The sequence below is a fragment of the Miscanthus floridulus genome, chromosome 17, assembly GCF_019320115.1.
Source record: "Miscanthus floridulus cultivar M001 chromosome 17, ASM1932011v1, whole genome shotgun sequence".
Taxonomy (NCBI): domain Eukaryota; kingdom Viridiplantae; phylum Streptophyta; class Magnoliopsida; order Poales; family Poaceae; genus Miscanthus; species Miscanthus floridulus.
The window spans coordinates 20060452-20076313 of NC_089596.1; the positions used below are offsets into that span (position 1 = coordinate 20060452).

General features: G+C 46.0%; 1 protein-coding gene across 1 annotated transcript; it reads right to left on the reverse strand.

Annotated features, from left to right (window-relative positions):
* Positions 1-884: 884 nt before the first annotated feature.
* LOC136515365 (glutathione S-transferase 4-like) lies at positions 885-5402 on the reverse strand. Its single transcript, XM_066508977.1, has 2 exons — positions 5334-5402; positions 885-1313 (listed from the first exon to the last, which is right to left on the reverse strand). Exons 1-2 carry the CDS (start codon positions 5400-5402, stop codon positions 906-908), a joined length of 477 nt encoding a protein of 158 aa, XP_066365074.1. The 3' UTR covers positions 885-905.
* Positions 5403-15862: the final 10460 nt, after the last annotated feature.

Consider the following 15862-nt stretch of genomic DNA (forward strand, 5'->3'; position numbering starts at 1 on the left):
ATTCTCAACAAGTGTCCCAACTGCCAATTCCTCGAGCAATATCATAGTCTCAAATTCCCTGCATCCAAAACTTGCAACTTCTAAGACATTTGTAGGGCGATAGTACTGTCAAGGCTGCCAGCTGCAAACTGCTAGCGCAAACATTAGAACGTAGTACCAACAGGGGTGGGACCACACTGTCTTGAAAAAGGTGCTTTATGTTTATATTCTACTCCCTCCATTCCAAATTATTAGTCGCTTTGATTTTTTTTCATCCATTTTGCTATGTATCTAGAGATATTATTATATTTAGATGCATAGCAAAATAGATATACTAAAAGAGTCAAAGTAACTTATAATTTAGAACGGAGGAAGTAGCTAAATTGATGCTAAGGGCGTCTTCAATAGCAATTTGCAAATAGCTAGCTAGATGGAGCTTGGAAATAATAAAAAAGCCACTATAGTGGAGAGTAACGTAAGGTGTGTGAGAGTTGTTTATGCGAGATCGTGCTAGACTAGTGATTTGACAGTCGCTAGCTATTCATCTCTCTCTTTGATTGGCTGATAGACAATAGAGTTCTTCCTTGACTAGCTATTTGGAAACCATTGGAGATGCCCTAAAATGTTCTAATTTAGCTTCCAAACTGTTCTTAGACTTTCTAAAATAGAAGCATTTCTTAAATATTCATGGCCCTAGGGGTGGTTATTGCAGCACAGGTGCCCGTGCATTATAATATCCAATGCCAAATTCAACGAAATCTGCTAGCTACAGGGAAATCTTATTGCTAAATGTGATGAAATGCATTAAATTTACAAAACCCCCGTTATTCATGCGGATAAAAAGTGAACAAAATATAAAAGTAACAGGTGCCACAGGTAGGAAAGTAGTTTAAACACGCAACACGCAACACGCGTCACTTGCTTTATCACTCATGTTTCTTGGATGGCCCACCGCCGAGCGGCATGAACTCCGCCACCTTCTTCGCCGCCGGCCGGGCGGCGAGACCCTTCCACCAGGCGCTGACATGTGGGAGGGCCTCAACCAGCGTGGCATACTCGGTGGCCATGAAGTAGTGCATGATGGTGAACTGGCTGAGGTCGGCGAGGCTCAATGCATCGCCGGCGAGGTACCTGCTCTGCGCCAGCCGCGCCTCATACACCTCCAGCACCTTCTTCAGCTTCTCCACGTTCTCGTCGACGATGGCCTGGTTGCGCTCGCGGCCAAACAAGGCGGGCGCGATGACACACTCGACGGCGATGGCGCCCGCCGGCGGTTGCAGCTGGTGGGCCTCCACATCCAGCCAGTGGCGGATCCACAGGGGGGGCTGCCGGGGCTACAGCTCCCCTAGTGAGCCTAATCTCTTCATAAATCACTATTACATAGGGGCAAATCACCATTAATCTTTAGTGTTAGCCTTAGGTCTTCATTGTTTAGCCCCCCCCTTAATCACCATCCTAGATCCGCCACTGCATCCAGCCACATGTCCACCAGCGCCGACTGCTCTAGGCTGCCGGACCCTAGGAGCTCCGGCTTGTACTAGCGGAGCACGTGCCACGCGATCGCCCGGACATTCTTTTATTTTGAAATGTGTTATATATTGGGAATTTTTGTGGTGCTGGACATTCTTTTATTTTGAATTTCAGTTTACACCACATGAAAGAATCATGCTTCAAGAAAACCACATATATCAAATGTTTTGTGCCACTTGACTCCTTATAAAACATGTAATTTTTTTTTCACTTTAGCTCACACTTAGCTCTAGTCTCATATAGATCATGTTGTGTTATTATTTGTTAATGTTTACGCTAATGACAATTAGACCGTGGGATTTTAAAGATGCCATCTTTCTGTAATGCCTCACTTATATATACTCATATAGCTCTGTTTTGCTTATTCCTCTTGTACCACCGGTCAGTAAATGTTGCTTACGGCCGTTAGCTTCTTTTTTGCAATATCATCACAGAAACATCTGTATCTCTCTCTATAGTTGATGAGGCAAAAAAAAATGTTGCCATGGTCACGTAAGGGTGTGATATGTGAAACGAATTGGCAGGTTTACACGGCGTTGAGGGGCACAGAACGCTGTGAGGCTTTCTGAAATCGTGACAACCTTTGATATGAAGCAAACTGCAATACCCTCTTTAATTTAACAATGAATTAAAACATTTTTTATCCAGGCGCAATCAAAATACATGTTTCAACTGTCGGCATAATCTGCACGGTGAAACTGTGAAAGAATACCAACATCTATATAACATTAAATAAGTAATAAGTGTATAATAAAATATATTTCGTTGGTGTATCTGATGACATTGTTTTGGTGTCATAAATATTGGTGAATTTCTCTAAAAAATTATTAGATTACTTTCGAGTTCCTCTCATTTCTTTGGAACCAAACCGAGCTTAAGATAATTTGAGCTATTTTGAGCAAGACGAGTATAAACGAGGACACTAAATGGAGTGAATTATTGGTTCATTGGCGCGCGTACCAAAGATGGTGAGGTCTCCGTCCTCAAGCATCGGCACCTCCCCGAACGGCTGCAATCAGAACAGGGGAGACAGTCAGTAATAATCAAGACAGCAGGGGCCTTGCAGAGATGGTCTCGTAGAGTTGTAGCAGCAGCAGCAGCACGCACGCACGTTCCTGGCGAGGAAGTCGGTAGAGGAGCCTCGGTGAAAAGAAAGCTATTTTTCGTGCTACAGTTACCGCGTGGTTGTACCGGAAAGGATCAAGATGCCCAAGAGAGGGTGAATTAGGCTAATTCTAAATTTTCTTGCAATAATCAAATCCTACGGATAACCCAATTAACCCCTTGTGCCTAGAAAAAGTGTTTCTATCAAATCAACGCACAAAAGACTTGCAACCTATGTTCCAAACTTACTCTAGCATAGCAATTCTATGAATGTAAAGACAAGTATTGAATTGTTCAAAGTAAATACTTAAAGTAAATGCTCAAAGTAAATAGAGAGAGGAACGCGGCGATGTTTTGCCGAGGTATCGGAGAGTCGCCACTCTCCACTAGTCCTCGTTGGAGCACCCGCGCAAGGGTGTAGCTCTCTCTTGATCCGCGCAAGGATCAAGTGCTCTCTACGGGTTGATTCTTCGACACTCCGTCGCGGCGAATCACCCAAAACCGCTCACAACTTGTTGGGTCACCCACAAGCTCCGCCGGGTGATCACCAAGCTCCCAATCACCACCAAGCCGTCTAGGTGATGGCGATCACCAAGAGTAACAAGCACGAACTCTCACTTGACCACGCGAAGCCTAATGAGAAGATGGATGCACACTTATCTACTCTTGATTCACTAATGAGGTTTCACTCTTGGATTCTCAAATCATAAACACCTCACTAGGACCTTGCTCTTCTTGGCACTCACAAACGTGTTTCTCAGCTGTTGGAATGAGCAAAAGTAACTTCACTCACGAGTGGAGCGTCTATTTATAAGGCAGCCTGAAAAACGAATCGTTATGAGCTTCTGCGGGGTGACCGGACGCTCCGATCGTTTTGACCGGACGCTCCGGTCAGTTCAACCCGCGCAACAGTTTTCACGTGATGACCGGACGCTGTCAGGGTCCGATCAGTACTGACCGGACGCGTCCGGTCGCTCTTGGATGCTTACTGTAAACGACCGGACGCTGGATACTCAGGGTCCGGTCAGTACTGACCGGACGCGTCCGGTCACTCTTTCTCAAGTCTGGACCCTTACTGGACTCGATCGGACGCTGGCCCTCAGCGTCCGGTCACACCAGACTTGTTCTCCTCGGTCAAATGAACTGACCGGACCCTGCGGCCAACGTCCGGCCGCACCGAAGCCAGCGTCTGGTCAGTATTTGACCCTCCATTCACTTCCAACTTTCGAACATATGTGAATGAAGTTTGCTTCAAAGGATCTTAGGCATTCATAGGAGCTGCCTAGAGCTAGTTTTAACAAGTGTGCACCACACCTAACTCACTAGACTCAACTAGGTCAAGCTACCCGTTCATACCCCCCTTCATAGTACGGCCAAAGGAAAAACAAAGTCCTAAACTACTCTAAGTGTCTCTCCAACTTCAATTGACACTTAGAACTAGTTATCCTTAACCTTGTCGTCCGTCCTTTGAAAACCGAAACGATTTCCATCATAGGGGCATGACAAACTAGATCGCCCAATCAATCTCCATTACCATGACCTAACTTAATTGCCTCTGCAAAACACACGTTAGTCACAGTAATCTTGTATTGTCATTAATCACTGAAATCCAACTAGGGGCCTAGATGCTTTCAATCTCTCCCTTTTTGGTGATTGATGACAATACCACCTCGAGTATGTTATGGAGTGAGGTTTTTGAAGAGCTTGATTCATATAAGCTTTTGTCGGTAAGAACAACAGTGTTAGGCAAGCTTATATGACCCAAGCCAACACAATGTACTCAAAGAATATGAATTAAGCATGAGTACGAGTAACAAAGCTCATTTGCTTCGAAGGATAAACGCGGAAGCAAAAGCAAATAAGCATCACAAATGATATGACATAGAGATAATGCAAAGTAGAAATCACACATGTCAAATATCACAATCACGTAGATAGCACTATCACATATATATAAAAGTATGCATGAAAGTAAACACACGAATGCATAAGTAATAGTGTATCACACAAATTAACCTCCAAATGTATATAATGAGCTAATACTATATAACTTGCTCCCCCTAAATGTAGCTCCCCCTGAGACTACATACTCGAACTCCCTCTCCCCCTTTGGCGTCAAACACCAAAACCTAGGGGTCGGTCGGCGGGGCTGCAGCGGACGAGCCGGGCGCTGAAGAACGTGGGGCAAGCTGGAACTGGTCACCATCATCATCTGACCCTGAGCTCTGAACTAACTGACCCTCTGTGGCAGGAAGTATCGCTGAAGCGGTCTAGGTCTGAGCTGGGGCTGGTGCTGCCTGTGAAGCTGCGAGTATGTCTGTCGTAGGATCTGACGAGGCAACAGACGAGGGGAGCCTCTGAGTAGTCACTGTGACTGGAGCTGCTGTGGAAGGACCGGCAGTATGCATATGAGGCGGTGTAGGCATGCCGGTCAGCTCGCTGAAGAATGCTCCAAGACTCCTGGAGACTAACGTGTCAGGCACGAATAGCGAGGAAGACTGCTCTGGTGTGAAGCCCGTCTGAAGTGGAGTGAACTGCGGGGCTACCACGGGTGAGGTCAACCACTGGGACACCTGTACAAGAGGTGAAGCAAATTGAGCTGGAGGCTATCCCTGACCCTGAAGCCCGCTGGGCTGTATAGCTGGAGTCGTCGTGGTGGAAGCAGGCTGAGCAAGCTAGGGCGAAGTCTGTGGCTGTGGGGCCCTAAGAGCTGTCACTACGTGCTGCATGAATCCCATAAGCTGCTGCTGCAAGAGTATCTGCTGCTGATGCATCTGCTGCTGCTGCATGGCCTGCTGCTGCCTTTGGAACTCATCCTGTCGAGTCTGAAACTAGGCAAAAGTAGCAGCTGTCTCTTGTGCCTGTCTATCCTGGGTCTGCTGCATTCACTCAAGAATAGCAATGAGAGCGGGGTCTGTCTGCGGAGCAGGTGGAGCAGAACTAGAGCTACCGGCCTCTACATCATGTCTGCGTGGAGGCATCTGAGGTATGGGCCGGTAGTCATCGTCAGAACTGTCACTGTACTTGCTCACCTCCTGCTATGCCTCTAGCTCCTCCTCCTCAGTGGCTGCAATCCCTCTGATGATCTCATCCTGCTGAGCTGCGGACTCTGGTACATCAGGATGACGACTAGGCTGTCTGGGTGCCTGAGGAGTGGTGTGTCTGATCCTCTGTGATAGGTTGTAAACTGGGAACTCTGTGGTGGCACCTGTATACTCATCCATCATACCAGGGGGTTTATCAAGCACTACTCTACGGATAAGAAGCGTGATCCAGTGAGCATAGGGAAGCTGCCTGCGACCCTTGAATCCCTCAGCTATAGTATCCTCCATCTCTGAAAGAAGGAGGTCCCAGATATCAAATACGGCCTGCTGCATCAGGGCATTAAGAAGCCAGAGCTGTAAGCGAGTCAGGCCCTCTCTATATCCCAACCTGGGAAGCAGTGTCCTCCTGATAATGGCCTCTAGCACTCTCGCTGTAGGAGTCAAGTCACTGGGGTTTCTGCTCAACCCCTCTCCAAAAGGCTCCTTGAAGCAATGTCGCACTAAATCTGTAGGAGGCACCAACCCTCCATGAGGACGCCTGGGAGGCTCCTGCTGCCCATAACAGACCTCATGCATCTTGACAGGCTGCTCCTGTAGCCTCAGTATCTCTCTGACCCTGCCACTCGTCACTCTATAGTCTTTGCCTCTGAAAGCAAAGTGAATAAACCTGTGATGTGGATCGATGAAGAGTGAAGCATAAAACTGACGAACCCAAGATGGTACATATATCCCCGTCCATCCAATCAAATCTGTCAGTCCTGGCAAATATGACAAGTATGGCCGAATGCTCTCTCTGGCTGCTACCACAATAGACTCTATCTGACAGACTCTTTGAGATCTGAACACTGCCCCACTGTTGAGATAAGCATTGTAGAAATCCTTCTGCAGTGGCGTGTAGAAACCCTCAGCTGCTCTCTCATCCATCCTCGGAGGAAACCACACCTCAAACTCAACAAAACGCAGCTGTTGAACCTGCCTGGCGGTGGCGGCCCTCAAGTCGAGGTGTACCACTGGAGGTGGACCCTATGGTCTAGGTGGAGGATGTGATCCCCTCCACTATGTCGGCGGCCTCGGCGAGACTGGTACACGGGTCCGTCCAGAGCGGCGAAGCTGGGGTGCCGGCTCTGTCTCCTCGGCCTCCTGGGTCTGCTGAGGCTCTGCTGGTGGGGGCTACTGCTGTGCTGACGGACCCTCCTCAATGGCAACCCGTTGTCCTACAAACGTGGCAGTCCCAGCTGGACTACCATGACGACGCTCAACCTCCTCAATCGCAGCTCTGACTGCTGGTGAAACTGGCTGATCTGCAATGACAACTCTACTACGGGCACCACCTCTCTCGGCACGCTCTGAGGCCTCTGCAACAGCTGCTGCTCTCGCTGTCTCTGCATCGGGATACTTCCGCTTCTTGGATGTCACCTGCTTGGTTGACTTGCCCTTAGATCCGGCTGGCTGGCGAGGCAGGGGCCTCCGATCATCATTACCTGGGCCACCACCAACGTTCTTGGTGCGAGCCATCTGAACTGACAAGATAGTGAACTACCGCTGATGAAGATCAACTATCAAACTACCGCTTTCAAGGCTTGGCCTCGATCCTTACTCGCGAGCTTGGCTCCGAGTTGACTGCCAACTGCCAGAAGAACCACAACGGAACCGACTCGCTGCATGATAGAATAGATGGATATACAAATAAATACCATATGTCTAATAGATGCGAAACCCTAATAGAGAAAGCAATGTAGATGCGAATTTGAATCGAATGGCTTTCTACCTGATGATCAGTGATCCGAGAAAAGACAAGATGTCACGCGGGGGATCCTCGGAACCGAGCTAGGGTTAGGGTAATCGAAGCACAAGGGTTAGGGCTAGATGACTCCGGCAGGAGGCAGAGCAGGGGCGCGAACAGGGCAACTCCGGTGAGCTATGGTGGAGCTACCTGGATGGCGGCGCGGGCTATGCTGGCGCGGTGGCGCGCGGGAAGGCTCGGGCGCAGTGGCGCGGCGAGGCTGGAGCACGGTGGCGTGGGTGCGAGGTGGCCGGCGCGGTGTTGCAGTGGTTCGGCGAGGCAGTAGCACGGCGGCGCACGGCTGGCGAGCAGTGGAGGCGCAGGAGGCGGCGGCGCTGGCTAGGGCAAAGGCGGCGCGACTTGGCGGCGGCTCGGGTTAGGGCACGGCGGGATGCAGAAAAAAAATGCGGTGGTACGGTTAAATAATCCCCCAAAACACGACAGAAAAGGAAACGGAGAAGGGAGTCCTGAAGCCGCGCGAGATCCACTGACCGGACGCTCCGGTGGTAGCGACCGGACGCTACCACCCAGCGTCCGGTCGATTCCAGAGAGGTCCAAATCCTCTGGAATCGGGACCGAACACGTCCGGTGGTCCATGACCGGACGCAGGCAGGGTCCGGTCAGTACAACTTGGTCTTCCTTCGATCAACCGGACGCTGAACCCTTCCTGACCGGACGCACAGACACAGCGTCCGGTCACTCCTTCACCAGCAGTTCACCTCCTGTGAACTGACCGGACGCTGGACAGCAGCGTCTGGTGCAGCGTCCGGTGCACCTTTTCCAGCAAATCTTCAAACATCCTTCATGCTGCCTGTTCCCAATCAAGTCCCAACTTGAATAAGATCCAAATAAACACCAATTGGGACTGATGTGAGTGACCTCTCTCAAACCCTCACATTTTTCAAAATATTTTGCCTTAGGCTATAATTCTTTTTAAGAAAATAGGCAACAAGAGGGCAAATGGAACAAAACGACAAAACAACATTCATGCATATGCAATACTCGTAAGTAAATCTAGTTGCTTGTCAAGTTTGATCCAAGGTTAAGCTTCTTCACACGCTTTTGGGCGGTTATCTTAACCATGTTAGACAAGCCCTATATGCATTGCCACAAATTAAACATGTTGTATATTACAATGAATGCAAGGGACAACACAAGCTCAATTTTTAGTGAAGTTACTAAAATCAAGTACATTGAGCTCATTCCGCAATCTACAAAATGAAGCCTCATCTAGCAGTTTAGTGAAGATATCCGCTAATTGATCTTCGGATATTACACCTTCTAGTGATATATCATTTTTAGCCACATGATCTCTTAGAAAGTGATGGCGGATATCTATATGCTTGGTGCGAGAGTGTTGAACCTGATTATTTGCAAGTTTTACCGCACTTTCATTGTCACACAAAAGAGGTACTTTCTCTAGAACTACTCCATAGTCTAGCAAAGTTTGTTTCATGTATAATATTTGTGCACAACAAGCACCCGCGGCAATGTATTCCGCTTCGGCGGTGGACAAAGCCACACTATTTTGTTTCTTGGAGGACCAAGACACAAGTGATCTACCAAGCAAATGGCATCCTCCGGATGTGCTCTTTCTATCAACTTTGCATCCGGCGTAATCCGAATTGGAATAGCCAATTAATTCAAATAAAGCTCCTTTGAGATACCAAAGACCAATGCTTGGTGTGTGCTTAAGATACCTAAGGATTCTTTTTACGGCAATTAAATGTGTTTCCTTAGGACTAGCTTGAAATCTAGCACACATACACACACTAAACATGATGTCAGGCCTAGATGCGGTTAAGTATAACAAGCTACCAATCATAGAATGGTAGAGAGTTTGATCAACCGGGTTACCTCCCTCATCTAGGTCGAGATGTCCATTTGTAGGCATTGGTGTCTTGATTGGCTTACATTCATCCATCTTGAATCTCTTGAGAAGATCTTTTGTGTATTTCTCTTGAGAGATGAAGATGCCTTCTTTCATTTGCTTGACTTGAAAACCAAGAAAGAATGTAAGCTCACCAATCATTGACATCTCGAACTCCTTCGACATCAATTCACCAAATTCTTTGCATGAGTCTTCATTTGATGATCCAAAGATGATATCATCAACATATACTTGACAAATGAAGATATGCCCATCAAGCTTCTTGGTAAATAGTGTGGTGTCGACCTTCCCAATGGTGAAGCCCTTCTCAATGAGGAAGTCCCGAAGGCGCTCATACCAAGCTCTTGGGGCTTGCTTAAGCCCATATAATGCCTTGGACAACCTATAAATATGATTAGGATATCTATGGTCTTCAAACCCGGGAGGTTGATCAACATAGACTAGTTCATTTATAAAGCCATTTAAAAATGCACTTTTCACATCCATTTGATATAGTTTCATTTCATGATATGATGCATATGCAAGAAGGATACGGATGGCTTCTAATCTTGCAACCGGTGTAAAGGTCTCTCCAAAATCTAAACCTTCAACTTGAGAGAACCCCTTTGCAACTAGTCTTGCCTTGTTCCTCACAACAACACCATGATCATCTTGCTTGTTGCGGAACACCCACTTCGTTCCAATGACTCTTGCACCTTTTGGTCGCTCTTCAAGAGTCCAAACTTCATTGCGAGTGAAGTTGTTCAACTCTTCATGCATGGCATTGATCCAATCCGGATCTTTAAGAGCTTCTTCTACCTTGGTAGGCTCATAGCAAGAGACAAAAGAGTGATGAGCAATAAATGAAATAAGTTTTTGAGATCGAGTCATCACACCCTTTGATGGACTCCCTATGATGAGATCTTGTGGATGATCTTGTAGGAGAGGTGTGTTTCTTCTATTGACCACTTGAGGAGGAGGTTGTGGAGCATCAACATCTTGTGCTTGTACCACCATTTGCTCATGAGAGATATGAGTATCTTCATTTTCCACTCTCCCATCTTTTTCACCATCTTGTGGTACATTTGATGAAGAAGGTTGGTTAATGACTTGTACATCATCTTCATCATCTTTTGGCTTGATGTCTCCCACCGGAATATTCTTCATAGCCTCCCTGAATGGTTCATCACCTACATCATCAAGATTCTCATGTGCTCCTTGGGAGCCGTTAGATTCATCAAATTCCACATCATATGTTTCTTCAACCAAGCCGGTGGCATGATTAAATACTCTATATGCTTTGGACTTCAATGAGTAACCAACAAGAAAACCTATATCACAACGTCTTTGAAACTTCCCTAGGTGTTGCCGCTTCTTGTAGATGTAGCACTTGCAACCAAACACCCTAAAGAAGGAGACGTCCGGCTTCTTCCCATTGAGCAACTCATACGGTGTCTTGACAAGGAACTTTTGAAGAAATAGGCGGTTGGATGCATAACATGCGGTGTTGATTGCTTCCGCCCATAGAGCTTTGGGGGTGTTGTACTCATCTAGCATTGTCCTTGCATGGGTGATCAAAGTCCGATTCTTCCTCTCAACTACACCATTTTGTTGAGGAGTATAGGTTGCGGAGACTTCATGTTTGATTCCAACTTCATCACAATAGGATTCAATATTTGTGTTGTCAAACTCTTTGCCATTGTCACTTCTTATCTTCTTGAGCTTCACTTCAAATTCATTTTGAGCTCTCTTGGCAAACTTCTTGAAACAAGATGCAACTTCGGATTTGTCATGAAGGAAGAACACCCATGTATACCTTGAATAGTCATCCACAATCACAAGACAATAGAGATTTCCTCCCAAACTCTTATATGTTGTTGGTCCAAATAAATCCATGTGTAGGAGTTCTAGCACTCTTGTGGTTGACATGAAAGCTTTGGTTGGATGAGTATTTGCAACTTGCTTGCCGGCTTGACATGCACTACAAAGCTTGTCCTTCTCAAACTTCACATCCCTCAACCCTCTCACCAAATCATTCTTCATAAGCTTCTTGAGTGAGCTCATCCCAACATGAGCAAGTCTTCTATGCCATAGCCACCCAAGTGTTGTTTTGGTGAATAGGCAAGTCTTCAAGTTTGCATCTTCGGAGGTGAAGTCAACTAGATATAAGTTGTTGTATCTAAATCCATTGAATATCACTTGCTTGTCATCTACTTTGGATACAACAACCTCCTTCTCGGTGAATAAGCATTGGAAACCAAGATCACACAATTGCCCAACGGATAGCAAGTTAAAACTCAATGAGGCAACATAGAGCACATTGGAGATGGAATGATCATTTGATATTGCCACTTTGCCCAATCCTTTAACCTTGCCCTTTGAATTATCTCCAAATGTTATTTTCTCTTGTCCATCTACCTCTTCATCTAGTGAGGTGAACATACGAGGATCACCGGTCATATGTTGAGTGCAACCACTATCAATAACCCAATGACTTCCACCGGTCTTGTAGTTCACCTACACACAAGAGATTCAAGCTTTAGGGATCCAAACTTGTTGAGGGCCCTTCACCTTCTCAACAAGTGACTTAGCCACCCAAATCTTCTTAGGTCTACTCTTGTTGGGGGGTCCTAAGAACATGACTTTTATCTTTCCACTAGAATCTTTTCTAAGCATGTAGTGAGCATTGAAAGCAAAGGGTCTAGCATGCTTAGGCAAGAGTTGTGGTGGTGGAGTTTGACACTCATGAGCAAAGTGGCCTTCTTGTCCACACTCAAAACATCTCTTTGGCTTTAGCTTTGGCTTTGATTGTTGGTGTTGAGCTTGAGCCTTCTTCTTCTCTACACTTGCCATATATCCAATGCCACTTCTATCCATCTTCATGACGGTATTCATGAGTAGCTCACTTTGGAGATGCTTGCCTCTAGCAAACTTGCTCAATCCCACCTTGAGATGCCCTTTCTCCATCTTGAGCTTCTTGTTCTCTTCCTTGAGAATATCATTGTTCTTCTCTTCCTTGAGTTTCTTGTTTTCTTCTTTGAGCTTCTCATTCTCAAGGATCAACTCTTTGTCATGATCAAGAGTTTCTAGCACAATGGTGTTGTGACTTTTCATCTCTTCAAGATCTTTCATGAGCTTCTCATGGTCACTCTTGAGCTTGACATACTCATCATAGTCATTGCACTCAACCACTTGCTTGCCTTTGCTACTAGATCCATGCTCAATGCTCTCATCAATTAAATCATCACATGAGGTAGCTATATCAATCTTAACAACATGGTTAGTAGCAACATGTGGCTCATTTGGTAAGAATTCTTGTGCAATAACAAGGGTATCATAATTGATCTTTAGAGTTGTATATTCATCTTTTAGCTTGTTGTGACTAATGATAAGCTCATTGTGCACCCACTCAAGTTTATCATGTTTATCTTTAAGCTCTTTCTTAGAAGATTTGAGCTCTTTGAGTTTGGATGATATAGAGTCATTTGTTTCTTTGAGCTCATCATTAGCCTTTTCCAATGTATCACACTTAGCTAAGAGTGAATCATTTTTAGCATCAAGTTTTTCATTTGTAGCTCTACTCTTTCTAATGATCTTAGTGTATTTTCTTAATATTTTGACAAGATCATCATATGTGGGTGAATCATCATCACTATCACTATCATCATCACTAGCTCGCTCATCATCACTACTATCATCACTCTTAGTTACCTTTCGTTCACCCTTGGCCATAAGGCATAGGTGTGTAGAGGATGATGGCGATGGTGGCGGTGAGGATGCAAGATCAATAGCAATAGCGGCCACCTTCTCATTGTCACTCTCATCATCGGATGATCCACTTGATAAATCAATGTCCGTGAGCCAATCACCGACAATATAGGCCTTGCCACTCTTCTTCTTGTAGAAGTCTCTCTTTTTGCCATCTCTCTTCTTGTATGGCTTGTTCTTTTTCTTTTCATCTTCATCACTTGAATCATCTTTCTTGCCCTTGTTCTTGAACTTGTCTTTCTTGGGCTTTGTGCATTGATGAGCTAGGTGGCCAAGTTCACCACAATTATAGCAATCCATCTCGGAGATTGGCTTTCTTCTTGAGCTAGTGAAGAACTTCTTCTTCTTGCCGTCAAACTTGATGCCACTCTTATTTAGCTTCTTTAGCATCTTGGCGGTCTTCTTCACCATAAGAGCAAGACTTTCTTCATCATCTTCATCACTTGAGCTCTCATACTCAAGTCTTGCCTTGCCCTTATCTTGGCTAGCTTTGAATGCTAAGTCCTTCTCTTTCTTCTTTGTAGAGGATGAGCCATCTTGTGGCGTGATGTGCATGTACATCTCATGAGCATTGATCTTTCCCAAGATTTGTGTTGGTGTAGCAGCGGAAAGATCACCTTGATGTAGCATGGTCACAATGTGCCCATATTTGTCAATGGGGAGAACACTTAAGATCTTTCTCACAACGTTGGATGGTGACATTTGAGTAAGTCCAAGCCCATTGACTTCCTCTACAAGAACATTTAAACGAGAATACATTTCATTAGCACTTTCTTTGGGAAGCATCTCAAAAGAATTTAGCTTTTTAATCACAAGATGATAGCGTTCCTCATGCTCACTCTTGGTTCCCTCATGGAGCGCACAAACGTCCGACCATAGTGCATGGGCGTCTTTGTGGTTCCTTACACGATTGAACACATCTTTGTAAAGGCCTCTAAAGATGGTGTTGCGAGCCTTTGCATTCCATTTTTCATAGTTTACTTCATCGCCTTGAAGTTGTGCGGCATTCTTAGGTGTTGGGAACCCTTGAGAGGCGGCTCTAAGAATTCCAACATCTAGAGCTTCTAGGTAAGCCTCCATGCGAATTTTCCAATATGGAAAATCATCCCCCTCGAAGATAAGAGGAGGTCCATCCTCGTGAGACATCTTGCTCTAAGCGGTTAGGCTTAAAAACGTGAGCACGAGGCTCTGATACCAATTGAAAGGATCAAGATACCCAAGAGGGGGGGTGAATTGGGCTAATTCTAAATTTTCTTGCAATAATCAAATCCTACGGATAGCCCAATTAACCCCTTGTGCCTAGAAAAAGTGTTTCTATCAAATTAATGCACAAAAGACTTGCAACCTATGTTCCAAACTTACTCTAGCATAGCAATTCTATGAATGTAAAGACAAGTATTGAATTGCTCAAAGTAAATACTTAAAGTAAATGCTCAAAGTAAATGGAGAGAGGAACGCGGCGATGTTTTGCCGAGGTATCGGAGAGTCGCCACTCTCCACTAGTCCTCGTTGGAGCACCCACGCAAGGGTGTAGCTCCCCCTTGATCCGCGCAAGGATCAAGTGCTCTCTACGGGTTGATTCTTCGACACTCTGTCGCGGTGAATCACCCAAAACCGCTCACAACTTGAGTTGGGTCACCCACAAGCTCCGCCGGGTGATCACCAAGCTCCCAATCACCACCAAGCTGTCTAGGTGATGGCGATCACCAAGAGTAACAAGCACGAACTCTCACTTGACCACGCGAAGCCTAATGAGAAGATGGATGCACACTTGTCTACTCTTGATTCACTAATGAGGTTTCACTCTTAGATTCTCAAATCACAAACACCTCACTAGGACCTTGCTCTTCTTGGCACTCACAAACGTGTTTCTCAGCTGTTGGAATGAGCAAAAGTAACTCCACTCACGAGTGGAGCGTCTATTTATAAGGCAGCCTGAAAAACGAACTGTTATGAGCTTCTGCGGGGTGACCGGATGCTCCGATCGTTTTGACCGGACACTCCGGTCAGTTCAACCCGCGCAACAGTTTTCACGTGATGACCGGACGCTGTCAGGGTCTGGTCAGTACTGACCGAACGCGTCCGGTCGCTCTTGGATGCTTACTGTAAACGACCGGACGCTGGATACTCAGGGTCCGGTCAGTACTGACCGGACGCGTCTGGTCACTCTTTCTCAAGTCTGGACCCTTACTGGAGTCGACCGAACGCTGGCCCTCAGCGTCCCTTCACATTGACCTTCCAGCATCCGGTCACACCAGACTTGTTCTCCTCGGTCAAATGAACTGACCGGACCCTGCGGCCAGCGTCCGGTCGCACCGAAGCCAGCGTCCGGTCAGTATTTGACCCTCCATTCACTTCCAACTTTCGAACATATGTGAATGAAGTTTGCTCCAAAGGATCTTAGGCATTCATAGGAGCTACCTAGAGCTAGTTTTAACAAGTGTGCACCACACCTAACTCACTAGACTCAACTAGGTCAAGCTACCCGTTCATACCCCCCTTCATAGTACGGCCAAAGGAAAAACAAAGTCCTAAACTACTCTAAGTGTCTCTCCAACTTCAATTGACACTTAGAACTAGTTATCCTTAACCTTGTCGTCCGTCCTTTGAAAACTGAAACAATTTCCATCGTAGGGGCATGACAAACTAGATCGCCCAATCGATCTCCATTACCATGACCTAACTTAATTGCCTCTGCAAAACGCACGTTAGTCACAGTAATCTTGTATTGTCATTAATCACCGAAATCCAACTAGGGGCCTAGATGCTTTCAGTACTGTTAGC

Bases quoted from the DNA above. Each gene is read 5' to 3' on its own strand.
- LOC136515365 (XM_066508977.1), bottom strand. From the start codon at position 5,402: ATGCAGCAGCAGCAGATGCATCAGCAGCAGATACTCTTGCAGCAGCAG. The intron at 1,314-5,333 runs GTAGTGACAGCT...GGGGAGCTGTAG, and splicing joins TTATGGGATTCATGCAGCAC to CCCCGGCAGCCCCCCCTGTG.